At 41.1% G+C, this 19,979-nt stretch overlaps 1 protein-coding gene across 2 annotated transcripts in view; it reads left to right on the top strand.

Moving 5' to 3' along the window:
- The window catches only part of LOC126412394 (uncharacterized), a 103,907-nt gene extending 94,583 nt beyond the window's left edge, over window positions 1–9,324 (top strand). For both annotated transcript variants that reach the window (XM_050081971.1, XM_050081972.1), the window contains exon 8: window positions 6,854–9,324. In XM_050081971.1, coding sequence (XP_049937928.1) covers window positions 6,854–8,968 — 2,115 coding nt within the window. In that variant the 3' untranslated portion in view covers window positions 8,969–9,324. The remainder of the gene's footprint in view (window positions 1–6,853) is intronic.
- Window positions 9,325–19,979: the final 10,655 nt, after the last annotated feature.

Raw genomic sequence — 19,979 nt, 5'->3', positions numbered from 1 at the left:
CCGTAGAAATGTTGGAACACGTGAAGCAATATTGACCCTACGACTTATCTTACAAAATAGATTAAGGAAAGGCAAATCTACGTTTCTAGCATTTGTAGACTTAAGCTTTTGACAATGTTGACTGTAATATTCTTTTTCAAATTCTAAAGGTGGCAGGGGTAAAATACAGGGAGCTAAAGACTACTTACAATTTGTACAGAAACCAGATGGCAGTTATGAGTCGAGGGGCATGAAAGGGAAGCAGTGGTTGGGAAGGGAGAGTGAGACGGGGTTGCAGCCTATCCCTGATGTTATTCAATCTGTATATTGAGAAAGCAGTAAAGGAAACAAAAGAAAAATTCGGAGTAGGATTTAAAATCCATGGAGAAGAAATAAAAACTTTGAGGTTCGCCGATGACATTGTAATTCTGTCAGAGACAGCAAAGGAACTGGAAGAGAAGCTGAACGGAATGGACAGTGTCTTGAAATGAGGATATAAGATGAACATCAACAAAAGCAAAACGAGGATAATGGAATGTAGTTGAATTAAATCGGGTGATGCTGCAGGAATTAGATTAGGAAATGAGACGCTTAAAGTAGTAAATGAGTTTTGCTATTTGGGGAGCAAAATAACAGATGATGGTCGAAGTAGAGAGGATATAAAATGTAGACTGGCAATGGCAAGGAAAGCGTTTCTGAAGAAGAGAAATTTGTTAACATCGAGTATTGCTTTAAGTGTCAGGAAGTCGTTTCTGAAAGTATTTGTATGGAGTGTAGCCATGTATGGAAGTGAAACATGGACAATAATTAGTTTAGACAAGCAGAAAATAGAAGATTTCGAAATGTGATGCTACAGAAGAATGCTGAAGATTAGATGGGAAGATCCCTTAACTAATGATGAGGTATTGAATAGAATTGGGGAGAAGAGGAGTTTGTGCCACAACTTGACTAGAAGAAGGGATCAGTTGGTAGGACATGTTCTGAAACATCAAGGGATCACCAATTTAGTATTGGAGGGCACCGTGGAGGGTAAAAATCATAGAGAGAGACCAAGAGATGAATACACTAAACAGATCCAGAAGGATGTAGGTTGCAGTAGGTACTGGGAGATGAAGAAGCTTGCACAGGATAGAGTAGCATGGAGAGAGCTGCATCAAACCAGTCTCTGTACTTAAGACCACAACAACAACAACAACAACAACAAGATATTTACTTTTATGTCATTCATGCCAACAGCTGTTCTGGTTTTGAATTCTGGATTATTTATTTCGCCTTCTTTCGTGAAGGAATTATGGAAATCTGTATTTAGTAGCTCCACTTTAGTGGCACCATCATCGGTAACATTTCCATCACTGTCGCGCAGTGACAGTATTGACTGTTTATTTGCCACTGGTGTACTTTACATATGACCAGAATCTCTTTGGGTTTTCTACCATATTTTGAGACAATGTTTCATTGTGGAAACTATTAAAAGCATCTCGCATTGACGTCCGCACTAAATTTCGAGCTTCTGTGAAACTTAGCCAGTCTTGGGGATTTTGTGTTCTTTTGAATTTGGAATGCTTTTTTCGTTGCTCCCACAGCAGTGTTCTGATCTGTTTTGTGTACTATGGTGGATCAGTCCCGTCTTTTATTAACTTATGCGGTATGAATCTATGTATTGCTGTCGATTCTGTATCTTTGAATTTGAGCCATATCTTGTCTACACTTAAATAATTAGCTTGGAAGGAATGGAGGCTAGGAAGGAATGGAGACTCTCTTAGGAAGGCATGAAGCGAATTTTCATCTGCTGTTTTAGATAGATATATTTTGCATTTATTTTTAGCGGTTTTAGTCGATATGGTTTTGAGCCTTGCTACAATGACCTTGTGTTCACTAATCCCTCTATCTGCCATGACGCTCTCTATTAGATCAGGATTATTTGTGGCTAAGAGGTCAAGTGTGTTTTTGCAATCATTTACAATTTGTGTGGGCTCAAAGTAATTCTCAGAGAAAGCATTTAGTACAATTTCAGAAGATGTTTTCTGTCTACCATCAACTTTGAACATGTATTTTCGCCAACAAATCGAGGGTAGATTGAAGTTCCACCAATTATAACTGTATGAGTGGGGTACTTATTTGTAATGAGATTAAAGTTTTCTTTGAACAATTCAGCTATTTTATCATCTGAGTTGGGGGGGTCTGTAGAAGGAGCCAAATACTGTTTTGGTACAGCTGTTGAGTATAACCTCTACCCATAGTAATTCACAGGAACTATCTATTTCAACTTCACTACAAGATAAACTGCTACCAACAGATACAAACACACCACCACCTGTTTTATTTAATCTGTCCTTTCTGAACATGGTTTGCGCCTCTGTAAAAATTTTGGCAGAATTTATCTCTGGCTTTAGCCAGCTTTCTGTTCCTATAACGATTTCAGCTTCAATGCTTTCTATCAGCACTTGAAGTTCTGGTACTTTTCCAACACAGCTACGACGATTTACAACTGGTAATACCGACTGTTACTTGGTCGACTCTCGTTGTTTCTTTGCCCTGTACCCTTTGAGACTGGAGGCCTTTTTGATCTTTCCCGAGACTGTCTAATCTAAAACACCGCCCGGTTCACACCACACAGCCCCTGCTACCCGTGTTGCCCCATCCTGTGTGTAGTGGACACCTGAACTATTTAGCGGAACCCGAAACCCCACCACCCTATGGAGCAAGTCGAGAAATCTGCAGCCTACATGGTCGCAGAACCGTCTGAGCCTCTGATTCAGACCCTCCACTCTGCTCTGTACCAAAGGTCCGCAATCAGTCCTGTCGACGATGCTGCAGATGGTGAGCTCCACCTTCATCTCGCTAGCAAGACTGGCAGTCTTCACCAACTCAGATAGCCACTGGAAATGAGAGAGAATCTCTTCTGATCCATAGCGACACATGTCATTAATGCCGACATGAGCCACCACCTGCAGTTGGCTGCACCCTGTATCCTTCATGGCATTTGGAAGGATCCTGTCCACATCTTGGATGACTCCCCCCCGGTATGCACAGGAGTGCATATTGGATTTCTTCCTGTCCTTAGCTGCCATATCCCTAATGGGCTCCATCACCCGCCTAACATTGGAGCTCCCAATGATAAGCAATCCCACCCTCTGCACTTGTCCGGACCTATCAGGAAGACCGGCCACTGCTGCAGCAGGTGAGGCAGCCCTTGCTGGCTCAGAAGTACTTTCAGCAGTGGGCAGTACCTCAAACCTGTTACTCTCGCCTCTGCTGCTTCAGAGGTGGGATATTTCCTGCCTCTATCATAGCGCTGGCTTAGTTCTCATGCTGATTTACCTCATTTTGTTTTTACCATTGACAACATGACTGCCCTTTACGTTTTTTAGCCTTTTCCCGTTTATCGTTCTGACTTTTCTGAGATGTCACGCTATCGGAATGGACCACATTTGAAACAAAGGACTGATGACCTTGCTGTTTGGTCCCTTCAGCCCCAACCAACCAATCAAACCTGTTACAGAGGCGTAAGGGTGCAGCCTTGTGGCCAGCACCAACTTTTGCCTTCCGCCCAGGGATTCGCGACCCCGCCACGGTTCGCCAATCACCGTCAGGCAAGTAACGACCAGCAGGGACGTCCGAATCCGAGGGCGCAGTGGCATCGGAGATCCCAGGTGATGCTACAGGTTCCAGAGGTGCCAAAGCACTCACCTCGAGTGTCCCAAGGTCACCGCGGCCCAGGGCAACAGCCTGGAGCCTGTCAACCACGGCCAACATAGCTTCCAGCTGTTTACGGACGGTGGCCAATTTCCCCTGAATCTGTCCACAACAGGCACAGTCCCTATCCATCCCTAACAATTTTTTTTTCCTCTCTTCTATCTCACAAGCCGTTCAAAACCAAACAGGTGACTGATGACTACGCGAATTTACACATTACGGGTACTAAAATGCGATGCTACAACTCTCGAATACTTTAATACGCCTGAAATTTGTGAATTAAACTATGCAAGTACCCAAAAGTACGCAAAAAAAATTAAGAATTAGACAATGAAACAGATTAAGTGAGCTAAGAGTATGACTTGCTGCTGGCTGCTGCTTATCCAGCGGCGGCAGGGAGCTCACTGGCTGTGACCAACCGACACTTACTCGTAATTTAAACTAAGTTTGTCTTTCTTTATTGAAGTCATTAACATTTTTTAAGTTTTTTGAAACTGAACCATAAACTTTTTTGAAACACACTTCACCTATTATCTGTCCAATAGAAAACTGATCATCCATTTTATTGCAATACAATGTCCTCCAGATTTATTTACTATTAAATTTTAAAATTACTTTAGCTTATTAAAAATTACACTCACGACAAAAGCACATAAAATATTCTACACTCTCAATGAAGTGTGTACATCTACTCTAACGTACCCAGAAAGTGTAGTGGGGGTACACAGTTCATGTACAGCCTTGTCAGTGACTACTGGGCACCTGTGCCAACTTGGTACTCAGTCCACTGAGCTCCTGTGCACACTTGTCTTGACGACTGAACTCGTGCAGCTTTCCCAACAGTAGAGAAATTTTGTATGTTTATTATTTTACTTTCATCATTTTGAACTAGTAATAATGTGCTACTTAATTGAGAATAAACATAGGTGTAAATGGGGAATATTTTTAACATAGAACCGAAGCTATGCAAAAAATCAAATTTTTGTATTCAGTCCCACCAGAGATACCCAGCCACAAACTTAAAAAAAAACAAAGATTTTAAAATTTCAAAAATTAAAAAAGGAAACATTTGCCAGTGTTCTTGCTCTACATAAGGCTAGCAGTTTGATATACAATGAGAGAAAAAAATAAATACACTATGATAAATCACTCCTTGGTTTTTATTTTCGGGTCTAAAAAGTGGATTTTCTAAATTTTCAATACCAAACTTTGGAGGTCATTTTGACTGATTATTTTTGAATTTACAAGGTATACAACTTTGCTTCTGCCGTTTGTCGATAGATGGCAACAGTGGTAAGTAGCGATTGAAACAAACAGATCACAGACGTCAGGCAGTTAGCTTTGACCTCGGTCAACATAACCTCATTCAAACATTAGTCGATTTGTGTCTGCATCATAAAGTTGTTCTTGATTGAAAATGTCAGTTCACGAGCCTAGTTCTCGTCATTTGTGGGAGGTGGTACTGTTTTGCTTCAATAGGAAGAAAATAGCGGCTGAGTCTCATCGAATACTCTCAAGTACATACGGTAAGGACGCTATTAGTGAAAGAATGTGTCATGAGTGGTTTCAACGCTTCAAGAACGGTGATTTTAATGTTGTAGACTGGCATAGAAGCTAGAATGTTTCCGAAGATACAGAATTGGAGACATTGCTGAGAGAAGACTCATGTCAAACTCAAGAAGAATTGGCATGATTAGTGTGAGTGAGTGATACAGCAAGTCATTTCAAAACGTCTCAAGGCTATGGGCATGATTCAGAAAGAAGGAACTTGGGTCCCGTGTGAGCTGAAACCATTAAAATGGGAAGTCCTATCCCACCCGCCGTATTCTCCAGACATTACTCCCTCTGACAATCACCTGTTTAAATAAATGGCGCAGGGCCTGGCTGACCAACACTTCCAATCTCATAAAGAAGTCACAAATTGGATCGATTCGTGTATCGCTTCAAAAGATGAACAATTTTTTTGACACCGGATTCGTACATGGCCTGAAAGTAGTGGCCAGCGATGGAAAATACTTTGAATGATACATGTGTAACCAATTTGTTTCATTAAAGCCTCAAATGTTGGGGAAAAAATGGCAGAAGCAAAGTTGTACACCTTGTAGGATGTTTTGGGTAATAAACAGTGTTGTAGAGGAGACTTCTCTAAAACAGTCATGTAAATTGCAGTGTTGTAACTTAACCAGTGCAGAGGTATTCAAATTAATGCTAATGTCTCCAAATTGAAAAACTGTCGTGCACTTACAAATAAAAATGGCTGCCATTCAGTGATGGTGCAAGATTTTTTAAAAACTGTTTTGAACTTCTCAATTATAGGGTAATCATACATAAAAAACCAAAATATTTATGTCACAGAAAATACTAGTTGGGGATTCTTCATCATTTAAATATTCAATTATCTGCTTACTGAAGTGACAATTGGTAGAGAAGCTTGATTGAGAATTTAAAGTTCAGTGTTTTACTTAGAATCTTAAAATTTTGAAGAGTACTAGAGGAAATTCATCTGATGGATTATGTAGACCATCCAGTCTGTTATTTTGTAGCCTTGACATGGTTCTATCACTTACACCTGAATGTGGGAAGTAGTTCCAGTTTTTTAGTCTCAAAAATTTTTCGACGGAGAATCTTTCATATATTGGGGAAGAGAATGCGTGGTGCACAAGAAGCAATGTCTCCCTTACAAGTGCTGTTGACATCATTGTTCTTGGCTACTCACTTTTCTCGATTAAAAAAAGTGAATATAAAATGCAAAATAACATTGAAACGATAAATTGGAGAGCAATGCAATAAAACTGCAGATTCTAGTTAGTGCTCATTCTACCCCACTTACATATGAGCCAAAATCATAGTGCTGAATGGGGATTACACGTCAGACTGAAGCTGTCAGATGAACATGTATAATATTGAAAATAATTTGTAATAGAGACCTGCTCATTAATACTGACACCAGTAATAGTGACTTATAAGTTATTGTAAATTGTGCATTGTACAGTTTGTTAAAAACTTGTTCGTAATTGCTTACATGGATGCCAATATTACTTCAGATTCTGAAGTATTTCTGCTACCTCTCAAGTTTTATGTATAAATTGAAAGTGTATTGCGAAGATGTGCTTCATTGTTTGAAACTAATGTTACTTTAATAGATTTTTAAAAATTAATTCCTGTTGCTGTTCCACAGGTATGCAATGCAACATTCAAAAGTAACGGAGCATTACAAGGTCACATACAAGCTAATTTGCATTCGGATCCAGCTAAGAAGAATTATGAATGCCCCATATGTCACAAGCCATTTGTGCGCAACATCAATCTGAAGGCACATCTCCGCACTGCCCACGGTGATGTTGCAAGGAAAGCAGATAAGGAGGAACCTGAACACGAGGTGCGGCCTGGACGTAATGAGGTGACTGACAGCAACTGTATGGTCACGGTGCAGCAAAGTAAAGCAGGGACAGTAGTATTGGCTCCAGCAGTGACTGTTTTGGCTTCGGGCCCCGCAGGACCAGTTCAGACACTGGTGCCATCGTCTGAAGCAGAAGCTTTGAGCAATGTTGCCAGTGGAATCGCTGCTTCTTTAGGACTTTCTACAGGTGCCCTTAATGGTGACCAGACGGTCATTGTACTCGATGACAATCGAGAATACATTCTGGGATCAGCAGGTGATACAGAGGTTCAAGACTATGTTGAAGAGCAGATGGTACATGCTGACACTCAGGAGTATATAGTGCCTGAAATTATGTCTGGGGAGGAAGTGCACCCATATGAAGGCACTGTTGTTACTACAGCTGGGGGCACCTCTTTCTCTACAATAGTCCAGAGACCAACGTTAAATCAAGCAATTGTTCCACCACCAATACAGGTTTCAGAGGGAGGTAATGCTGAGGGTATCGGTGTTGTTATATCGGATCACGATTATGCAAATGAGGTTGCCTTAAGAGGCATGACCGGTGAAGGTATGATGTTCATAATCACACAGCCTGGACCCAATGGGAACACCATTCTTCAGACAGGACATATTGCGGCACCACAGCAACATACTGAAGTGTACACCCATCAGCTAACACAGCACCTGCAACATCAGTTTGTGCAGCAGCAACAGTTTCGAGAACAAAAGACACAAAAATTGGACCAGCTGTGTTTGCAGCAGCAGCAGCAACAACAACAACAACAGCCACAACGACAACAAACAGCACAGCAGCAGGTAACCCAAGAGAAGATACTGCAAACAGTGCAGCAACAGAAACAAGATCAGCATAAACATATAGAACAGCAGTTGCCTTCTGCACAACAGCTGCAAAATAAAGACCAGCAGTTGCAGCCACAACACCAACCACACCTGCCACCATTGCGGCAGCAACAGACCCCGCATCAACAGCAGCAGCTGCAGCCCCAGCAGCAACCATCTGAACTGCAAGTGCAAGTTCAAGCACAGCCACAACACCACCAGGATGTACTGTGCCGGCAGCAAAGGCAGGAAGACCTGAAGCCTCAAGAACAGCATCTGCAGCACCACCAGAACTGCCAAGTGGAAACTCTACAGCATCAGCAGCAGTTGCTTCAAGAACAGTTGCTTCAAGAGCAAAGGCAAGAACAGTCAGTACAAAGGAAGCAGCCCTTGCATGACAACACCGAAATTCATCAAGAACTGATAAGTAGTGCCTATTTAGTACAACAAAATAATATTGGTCAAGAAATTACTAATATAATAGCAAGTGGCAGTGTACAGGCAAAGGTTGTTGAAGGAACCAGTGAAGGTATTGTAGTGAGCCGAACAAATACAATAATTTCACAAGATGCTCGGTGTGTGAGACATAAGCCACAAGATACGGATGGAGGAATTAGACCTGTGACTGTCAGAGCAGAGCAGGCATCTGTTGTGCAGTCTATTATGGACAATGTTGGGATTAGTCAGGGTGAGGTGGCAGGACATTCGGTCAGTGAGAGAGTGAAAGTGGAAAGTGTATCGCTAGAAGCAGATATCGCAACTACCGTAGCTCAGCAGGTGCCTGTATTTGATACTGCTTGTACAAGTAATGCTATGGTTCAGCCTGAGGGACAAGGTTCTGAACAAGAACTTGTAATGGCAGAAATGCAAAACATTGTTCCTGATGGAGCTGGTGATAGTTATTCAGCTCACAGGCATATCCAAATGCCTGATGTAAGTGAGGCAAGAAGAATGGCATCAGATCTCGTAAAGGACTGGGATGAATTTGATGAGGATTCATGTGACTTTGTTGGAAGTCAGTTGGCTCAGAAAAACAAAGATACAGAAAACAGTGACTCCTGTGTGTCATGACCTCATTACTTTGAAGGTGTATTAAGAACTGTAGCTAATCTGAGTGACTGTTACTAGCTTGTTACACATATTTAAAGACTGCATTAAACTCTTTTAAAATAAACTGTTGCACATGTCTGCTTAAATTTTACAATTGTTTGTATGCCAGCTTTATGAAATATTTTTTTCTCAAATTCTTTAGAAATCTGTTTGTCTCCTTTATATATGTCATCTTCAGTTGAATTACCATTACAAATTTTAAATGAGAATGCCATACATATTTTAATTGTGAGATATTTTGTACATAGATTTATGTTATGTATGTGTGTATATCATGTTAACTGTGTAATCAGAAAATATAGAAGTGTTGAAATGTGGCTTTAGTATCTCAGAAAATTGTATTAAAATTTTTCCTTGTAAATACAAATATTAAAAGCATTTGCTAATAAGGATAACAATAGATACTACAGGATGCCAAAATAAAATTTTAAAAAACTTGTTGATATTGTTAGCTTAGAATACTTTTGCATTAGGTGCCCCTTATCATGTCAGCAGTGTTGCTGTGTGTTAATCATTTGTCACTGTATTTAAGAAAATGACACACACAAAATATACGGGAAGTACTGTGAATGCCTGAATACTTCCAGACTGAGACTTTTACTCCATAATAGAATATAAACGCAAATAAGAATGTGAGCCAGATAAAGATTCGGTTTCACTTTTTGGAGGAACAATGTTTGTATTTGAATACCTAATGTAGCACACTGTTTTGATCTCCTACATTGTCTCATCTGCATATATAGTTTACACGGAGAGGGATGACAAACATATTGTTCAGGTACTCTTGTCATTTTTTATGTTATTGTAGAAGTCTTCGTTTTGCTTATAAGCCGTAATCTATATTATTCAGGAGTGTTAAGTTACATTTAGAACTATACAAAGAAAACTTCAGTCATATTTAATGTTTCATTATGTTTTCTGTACCATGTCGGTCTTTGTACCTTCACTATTTACACTTTGTGGTAGCAATTTAATTTACCAATTGAGCATCAAAAATGGAAAGAATTAGTTCCAGATGTCTGTAATACCTTCAGAAAGAAGAGTGCTTGTGATTAGTGAGAAATGTTAAATCCAGTACCATAATCTTAAAAAGCTGGCTCGCCACATAAATAAGTTTAACCTTTCACACGACATTTGTTCATTCTTTAGCTGAATGCCACAGGATTGGTAGTTTATCTCCATTGTTCTCAGTTATTCCTTACAGTGATTGTTTTCTTAATCTAATTGCTTGTAACAGTTTGTTTCTTGTGTAATTGTCATCAAGAGGGTTTTGCTTTTTTTTGTACTAAAATAGTGACATTAGTGTTCACTGCAAAATTTTCACTACATGTTGATGCAGAAGACTTACTTAATTTTCCCATTGGTTTGGTATGAATTTTAAATGTCAAATATTTGCCCTATGAGTTCCGGTTTGTTTCTATAATGGCTACTTCAGAAGTCCACAGGCACAGAATGACAAGGTATGCATATTGTAGGAGGGGAGAAGTATCACATGTTAGAATATTCTCCTGCCATGTTCTGCATTCATTTTAGAATAAGAATGTGTATGTATGGCAAGGAAATATCTGTAATTATTCAGAAAAAGAACCATAAAAGGCTAATTGGATTTATTTAGCTAATACAAATTTTCAGTAAAATGGACTTAATTACAAATGGGTGTGTTTATTCCAAGAGAGCTAACATCTATGCAACTGTTTGTAAACAGGTAGTATATTGTGGAACAGTTAATGAATTTTTAGACCCATGCTGATACTGTACTGTATGTCATTGTTCATGTGTGGCATTTATAAAAAGCACTGCTGTTTTACAGGACAAAACAGTAAATTTACAGATAATCAGAAAGAAATCCTAAGTAAAGGAAATTATATCTGTGAAATGCAGAATTTCCTCACCAAAGCATAATGAACATTTGGAAGATCTAAAACATTCGAAGATGCACTGACAACAGCCACTTCTGAATATCACATTATTGAAGGTTTTCTTTCGGGGAATTTGGGGCAACAACACCTTCAGAGGAATACAAAACAAGAAAGGATGATTATAGTTTAATGTCCCATTGATGGCAGACTGCAACCTCAGACTGGACTGAGGAGAGGAAAGATATTGATCATGCTTTCTTTATTATTATTATTATTATTATTATTATTATTATTAAAGGGGTAGTCTTGCCATTTGCCGTATTTGGTGCAGGAAAACCATTGAACACCTAAATCTGCACAGGATTTATAAGGAGCCATTTTATTGTTTACCAGAGTGCAAGTTTGTCTGTAGAAGAAAATTGAAGGCTTTTTTTTTGTAATACAACATTTGCTGTTTCAGGGAGGTGGAATTTTAATGGTATGCCAGTTTGTTGGTTTGTGTTCTACAACAGGCATGCAGTGTTTAGAAAGGACACTGATTCAGGATACACAGTCATACAGTGCTGCAGTTCATTCTGGTTAAATGTAAAAGAAAGAAAACAGAAAGCACATGTTTATAATATGTGTGTGAAATTGGATATAAATCCTAATCTCCCTCTCCCCCTTCCCGGTCTCTCCCATCTCCTCCTCCCCTCACTTTGTCTCTCTCTCCTCCCTCTCCTCCTCCTCCTTTTCTCTGTCCATCGTCTCCTCCCCCCTCTCTCCCCCTCCCCCTCTCTTCCCTCCCTTCCCTCCCCTCCCCTCCCCTCCCCTCCCCTCCTCCCTCTCTCTCCCCCTCCCTTTCCCACTCCCCCCTCTCTCCGTGGATATTCTGCAATTCACATTTAAGAGCCTGGCAGAGGGTTCCTAAAACTACATCCACAATAATTGTCAAGTATTCCACTCTCAAACAGCACGTGGAAAAATTGAATACTGGTATCTTTCTGTGTGAGCTCTGATTTCTCTTATTTTTTATCATGATGATCATTTCTCCCTGTGTAGGTTGGTGTCAAAAAAATATTTTTGCATTCAGGGGAGAAAGTTGGTGGTTGAAACTTCGTGAGAAAATCCCGCCACAATGAGGAATGCCTTTGTTTTAATTATGTCTACCGAAAAGGTGTCATGTCTGTGACACTTTCCCCTATTTCTTGATAATACAAAACGTGCTGTCCGTCTTTGAACTTTCTCGATGTACTCCATTAACCCTATCTGGTAAGGATCCCACACCACGCAGCATCACTCTAAAAGAGGATTGAGAAGCTCTAGTTTAAGCGTCTCTTTAGTTGCATCTTCTAAGTGTTCTAACAATAAAACACTGTCTTTGGTTCACCTTCCCCATAACGTTTTCTACATGTTCTTTCCAATTTAAGTTGTTTGTAATTTTAATTCATAGGTATTTAATTGAATTTAGCCTTTAGATTTCAAATAATGGAAAATCCAGGATGGAATATACCAATATTAGAGAAGTAAAGTTGCTACTCACCATATAGCAGAGATGCTGAGTCGCGATAGGCACAACAAAAAGTTTCACACAATTATAGCTTTCGGCCATTAAGGCCTTTGTCAGCAACACACACACACACACACACACACACACACACACAAACGCATATGCAACTTTCACACGTCTGCAGTCTCGGACAGCTGAAACCACACTGTGAGCAGCAGCACCAGTGCATGATGGGAGTGGTGATTGGGTGGGGGTAAGGAGGAGGCTGGGGTGAAGAGGGGGAGGGATAGTATGGTGGAGGCAGTGGACAGTGAAGTGATGCAGTTTAGACGGAGGGCAGGAGAGAAGGTTGGAGGGGGGGGGGGGTGGTAAGTTGCGGAAAGGAGAGAAATAAAAAGAAATTAAAAGACTGGATGTGGCGGTGAAATGACAGCTATGTAGTGCTGGAATGAGAACGGAGGGGGCTGGATGGGTGAGGACACTGGCTAACGAAGGTTGAGGCTAGGAGGGTCTCAACCTTCGTTAGTCACTGTCCTCACCCATCCAGCACCTTCCCTGCTCCCATTCCAGCACTACACAGCTGTCATTTCACTGCCACATCCAGTCTTTTAATTTCTTTTTATTTCTCTCCTTTCCGCAACTTACCCCCCCCCCCCTCCCCACCTCCAACCTTCTCTCCTGCCCTCCGTCTAAACTGCAACACTTCACTGTCCATCGCCTTCACCATACTATCCTTCCCCCTCCCTGCCCCAGCCTCCTCCTTACCCTCACCCAGTCACCACTCACATCATGCACTGGTGCTGCTGCTCGCAGTATGGTTTCAGTTGTCTGAGACTGCAGACGTGTGCAAGTTGCGTTTGTGTGTGTGTGTGTGTGTGTGTGTGTGTGTGTATTGCTGGCAAAGGCCTTAAGTGGCCAATTGTGTGAATCTTTTTGTTGTGCCTGTCACGACTCAGCAGCTCCGCTATATGGTGAGTAGTAACTTTCCTTCTCTAATATTGTAGTCGTTAGATTTGATTGATTTATTGTTTAGACCTAAATGTAATCGATTCCTTTTAGCTTTCATGTGGATGATCTCAAACTTTGTATTATATTTAGGGTCAGTTGCCTTTTTTTGCACCGTACAAACATCTTTTCTAAATTGTTTTGCAATTTGTGTTGATCTTCTGATTACTTTATGCGGTCAATGATAATATATATATATATATATATATATATATATATATATATATATATATATATATATATATATAAAAACAAAGATGAGGTGACTTACCGAACAAAAGCGCTGGCAGGTCGATAGACACACAAACATACACACAAAATTCAAGCTTTCGCAACAAACTGTTGCCTCATCAGGAAAGAGGGGAAGACGAAAGGAAGTGGGTTTTAAAGGAGAGGGTAAGGAGTCATTCCAATCCCGGGAGCGGAAAGACTTACCTTAGGGGGAAAAAAGGACAGGTAAGTCTTTCCGCTCCCGGGATTGGAATGACTCCTTACCCTCTCCTTTAAAACCCACTTCCTTTCGTCTTCCCCTCTCCTTCCCTCTTTCCTGATGAGGCAACAGTTTGTTGCGAAAGCTTGAATTTTGTGTGTATGTTTGTGTTTGTTTGTGTGTCTATCGACCTGCCAGCGCTTTTGTTCGGTAAGTCACCTCATCTTTGTTTTTATATATAATTTTATATATAATTTTTATATATAATTTTTCCCACGTGGAATGTTTCCTTCCATTATATATATATATATATCTTTGTTTTTATATATAATTTTATATATAATTTTTATATATAATTTTTCCCACGTGGAATGTTTCCTTCCATTATATATATATATATATATATATATATATATATATATATATATATATATATATATATAATGGAAGGAAACATATATATATATATATATATATAATGGAAGGAAACATTCCACGTGGGAAAAATTATATATAAATACAAAGATGAGGTGACTTACCGAACAAAAACGCTGGCAGGTCGATAGACCACAAACAAACACAAACATACACACAAAATTCAAGCTTTCGCAACAAATTGTTGCCTCATCAGGAAAGAGGGAAGGAGAGGGGAAGACGAAAGGAAGTGGGTTTTAAAGGAGAGGGTAAGGAGTCATTCCAATCCCGGGAGCGGAAAGACTTACCTTAGGGGGAAAAAAGGACAGGTATACACTCGCACACACGCACATATCCATCCACACATACAGACACAAGCAGACATATTTAAAGACAAAGAGTTTGGGCAGAGATGTCAGTCGAGGCAGAAGTGTAGAGGCAAAGAAGTTGTTGAAAGACAGGTGAGGTATGAGTGGCGGCAACTTGAAATTAGCGGAGATTGAGGCCTGGCGGATGACGAGAAGAGAGGATATACTGAAGGGCAAGTTCCCATCTCCGGAGTTCGGGTAGGTTGGTGTTGGTGGGAAGTATCCAGATAACCCGGACGGTGTAACACTGTGCCAAGATGTGCTGGCCGTGCACCAAAGCATGTTTAGCCACAGGGTGATCCTCATTACCAACAAACACTGTCTGCCTGTGTCCATTCATGCGAATGGACAGTTTGTTGCTGGTCATTCCCACATAGAATGCGTCACAGTGTAGACAGGTCAGTTGGTAAATCACGTGGGTGCTTTCACACGTGGCTCTGCCTTTGATCGTGTACACCTTCCGGGTTACAGGACTGGAGTAGGTAGTGGTGGGAGGGTGCATGGGACAGGTTTTGCATCGGGGGCGGTTACAAGGATAGGAGCCAGAGGGTAGGGAAGGTGGTTTGGGGATTTCATAGGGATGAACTAACAGGTTACGAAGGTTAGGTGGACGGCGGAAAGACACTCTTGGCGGAGTGGGGAGGATTTCATGAAGGATGGATCTCATTTCAGGGCAGGATTTGAGGAAGTCGTATCCCTGCTGGAGAGCCACATTCAGAGTCTGGTCCAGTCCCGGAAAGTATCCTGTCACAAGTGGGGCACTTTTGTGGTTCTTCTGTGGGGGATTCTGGGTTTGAGGGGACGAGGAAGTGGCTCTGGTTATTTGCTTCTGTACCAGGTCGGGAGGGTAGTTGCGGGATGCGAAAGCTGTTTTCAGGTTGTTGGTGTAATGATTCAGGGATTCCGGACTGGAGCAGATTCGTTTGCCACGAAGACCTAGGCTGTAGGGAAGGGACCGTTTGATGTGGAATGTGGCAAACGAATCTGCTCCAGTCCGGAATCCCTGAATCATTACACCAACAACCTGAAAACAGCTTTCGCATCCCGCAACTACCCTCCCGACCTGGTACAGAAGCAAATAACCAGAGCCACTTCCTCGTCCCCTCAAACCCAGAATCCCCCACAGAAGAACCACAAAAGTGCCCCACTTGTGACAGGATACTTTCCGGGACTGGACCAGACTCTGAATGTGGCTCTCCAGCAGGGATACGACTTCCTCAAATCCTGCCCTGAAATGAGATCCATCCTTCATGAAATCCTCCCCACTCCGCCAAGAGTGTCTTTCCGCCGTCCACCTAACCTTCGTAACCTGTTAGTTCATCCCTATGAAATCCCCAAACCACCTTCCCTACCCTCTGGCTCCTATCCTTGTAACCGCCCCCGATGCAAAACCTGTCCCATGCACCCTCCCACCACTACCTACTCCAGTCCTGTAACCCGGAAGGTGTACACGATCAAAGGCAGAGCCACGTGTGAAAGCACCCACGTGATTTACCAACTGACCTGTCTACACTGTGACGCATTCTATGTGGGAATGACCAGCAACAAACTGTCCATTCGCATGAATGGACACAGGCAGACAGTGTTTGTTGGTAATGAGGATCACCCTGTGGCTAAACATGCTTTGGTGCACGGCCAGCACATCTTGGCACAGTGTTACACCGTCCGGGTTATCTGGATACTTCCCACCAACACCAACCTACCCGAACTCCGGAGATGGGAACTTGCCCTTCAGTATATCCTCTCTTCTCGTCATCCGCCAGGCCTCAATCTCCGCTAATTTCAAGTTGCCGCCACTCATACCTCACCTGTCTTTCAACAACTTCTTTGCCTCTACACTTCTGCCTCGACTGACATCTCTGCCCAAACTCTTTGTCTTTAAATATGTCTGCTTGTGTCTGTATGTGTGGATGGATATGTGCGTGTGTGCGAGTGTATACCTGTCCTTTTTTCCCCCTAAGGTAAGTCTTTCCGCTCCCGGGATTGGAATGACTCCTTACCCTCTCCTTTAAAACCCACTTCCTTTCGTCTTCCCCTCTCCTTCCCTCTTTCCTGATGAGGCAACAATTTGTTGCGAAAGCTTGAATTTTGTGTGTATGTTTGTGTTTGTTTGTGGTCTATCGACCTGCCAGCGTTTTTGTTCGGTAAGTCACCTCATCTTTGTATTTTTTTATATATATATATATATATATATATATATATATATATATATATATATATATATATATATATATATATGGCACTCTTAACTGGTATATAAAAACGTGCACATTTGAGTGCAATGCTGTATCAAAATTTTAAAGCCCAATAATTGCTGAAGAACTGTTGGGGATTTACAATTTGATACAAAGAAACATTTACGTTTTTACTTATATACATTGGCTCACAATATTTCTCTGTTTACTACCATTCCCTTATTCATAAACTATTTTTCAGTCTCACTTTGTGTTCCATCTCCTCTTTCCTAATTTTTCTGACCCCATTCTTTCCAATGTATCTACCGCACAATTTCTTCGTAGGCAGTGCCCTCCTTTTGTTTATCTTCTGTAATATTAGCATATTTTCATATAGCCTTAAAAAAAAATAGCCTATTTCACTCTGTCAAATATTTTTCAAAAGTCAGCACAGATATGTATTTCTTTATTATTCTGTATACATTTATGTCCTGTCCCATCAGTAATGCGGTTTTCTCTCTCTCTTTTTCTCCTTTGTCTTCAAGAACCATGTGGTTCTCTTCACTAAAGCCTTATATTTTTGCTTATTTTCTCATGTTTTCAGCACTAATTGAGAGTTGTTGAAAAGAGCATTAGGACAATTCATTTAATAGTGCCAGAAGACATAGACCATATAATAAAATAAAAACAATACATAGATAATTGCAGTCTGGTGCAATAAGCATTCTACAAACAGATGTTACTTAATAACACACATTGTAAATGCCTTGTGACTAATATTTAGTGATATCACAGGCTTCAAGAGTAGCTGCCATCAGTTCTCTTAGGGAGCATGTGCTTCAACACTGCTCGCATAGTTTGCCGTTCTCCGCATTAGCACCGTGTGGTGTCACAGAAAAATTCCCCCTTCTTCAAGTTGGTCTTACACCTGCTGACTTCAAATCATAATCTCTTGAGCATTTCCCACATTGACCTACTTTCTTCATGACCAGAAAGTAAGTTCTCACATGGTAACATTAATTCTGTGATGTTGAAGTCTTGGTTATACTAAGAATTTAAGTCTTAATTTTTAAGGTTATTCAGTGAGGGTCTCTGTAGTAAGGAGAAAAGTTGTCTTGATTTGAGTCAGGCAGTTATTGGTGAGTACCTACACAGCGAATGGATCTCTAGATTTATTGCTTTCAGTGATTCATTTCATTAAGATATTTTACAACCTAATATTTCAAATTACAGTATCCTTTCTAATCTTCGGCCACCACTGGAACATTTCAATAGGTATGAACTTTACTCTTTGGGTTGTCTAGTACAACTCTATTGTACTCTTTCCATTTGTGGAACCCTTCTTGGTGGTTAGTAACCATAATTCGAACCTGAGAATCAGTTACAATTCTGCTAACATTTCTTTTCTTGTCTTCAAATGCTAGCTTTCCTGAGTACAATTTTGTGATTCTAGTTCCTCCATTTTTTATATTTCTTCTCTCTTATTTTTCCACATATCTGCCCCTCTTCTTTAATTCTCTCTCCTTCTACACATCCTTCTATCATCATCTAATGCTATTTAGCGACTTCAAGCACAAATATAAGTAGTATATAAAGAGATTAAAATTTCTTTATGTTTCTTCTGAGAAGTAACCAATTCATACAAAATTATATTGAATATAGTAGGACAAAACTTAGGCGTTAGATATTTAGTGGAACCAGGGGCACAAGTGTATGCGTGGTTGAGTTGTTCCACCATGACCACCACCCTCATCTTGGCAATGCTGTACGGTGAATCAAAGCAGGGCCAGAAATGGCAGTGATGATTGACCGGGCACACATTGCAGTGGTACTGATAGGGACTATCAGGAGATTGGGCTATACTAGGCATTATTTGCACCTCAACAGGAATGGTAAGGGGAGATCACTGGAATTACTGAGAGGATCACAGGTGGGTATGGGGCCACACATGGTTAAATATCTGTTGTCATGGGCATGGTCTTTGTAGGTTAAATCATGTCATTGTGCTCCCCTTCCTTAAAAGTGTCATGCAGTTTTGAAAATTTTCAGTGTGTTCATGGGTGACAGACTGTACCATACTGGAGAGCACACTCACCAGTTATGAGAGAAAAAGATGAAAACCAGAGAAATTTGCTCAGAATTATCTGTTGTTCATCAAAATATCTAGTCTGTTAAAAATCATCAGCGTATGAATGTGCAAGTTGCTATGACAGAACTCTACTAATGGCCATTAAAATTGCTACACCATGAAGATGACGTGCTACAGGCGCAAAATTTAACCGACAGGAAGATGATGCTGTGATATGCAAATGATCAGCTTTTGACAACATTCACACAAGGTTGGCGCCGGTGGCGACACCTACAATGTGCTGACACGAGGAAAGTTTCCAACCAATTTCTCATGCACAAACAGCAGTTGACCGGTGTTGCCTGGTGAAACGTTGTTGTGATGCCTCGTGTAAGGAGGAGAAATGCGTACCATCACGTTTCCGACTTTGATAAAGGTTGGATTGCAGCCTATCACGATTGCGGTTTATCGTATCGCGACATTGCTGCTCACGTTGGTTGAGATCCAATGACTATTAGCAGAATATGGAATCGTTGGGTGCAGGAGGGCAATACGGAACACCGTGCTGCATCCCAATGGTAGGCATCTTATCTGCATGGCTGTAACGGATTGTGCAGCCACGTCTCAATCCCTGAGTCAACAGATAGGGACGTTTGCAAGCCTGCGATGGTGTACTCAACGATGAACCTGGGTGCACGAATGGCAAAACGTAATTTTTTCGGATGAATCCAGGTTCTGTTTACAGCATCATGATGGTTGCATCCGTGTTTGGCGACATTTCGCAGAACGCACATTGGAAGCGTGTATTCGTCATTGCCATACTGGCATATCACCCGGTGTGATGGTATGGGATGCCACTGGTTATACGTCTCGGTCACCTTGTGTTCGCATTGACGGCACTTTGAACAGTGGACATTACATTTCAGATGTTTTACGACCCGTGGCTCTACCCTTCATTCGATCCCTGTGAAACCCTACATTTCAGCAGGATAATGCACGACTGCATGTTGCAGGTCCTGTACAGGCCTTTCTAGATACAGAAAATGTTCGACTGCTGCCCTGGCCAGCACATTATCCAGATCTCTCACCAATTGAAAATGTCTGGTCAATGGTGGCCGAGCAACTGTCTCGTCACAATACGCCAGTCACTACTCTTGATGAATTC

This window comes from Schistocerca serialis, chromosome 7, assembly GCF_023864345.2.
Source record: "Schistocerca serialis cubense isolate TAMUIC-IGC-003099 chromosome 7, iqSchSeri2.2, whole genome shotgun sequence".
Classification (NCBI taxonomy): Eukaryota; Metazoa; Arthropoda; class Insecta; order Orthoptera; family Acrididae; genus Schistocerca; species Schistocerca serialis.
The sequence above is the reverse complement of the archived record's forward strand: the minus strand, read 5'-3'. Positions and strand labels throughout refer to the sequence as shown.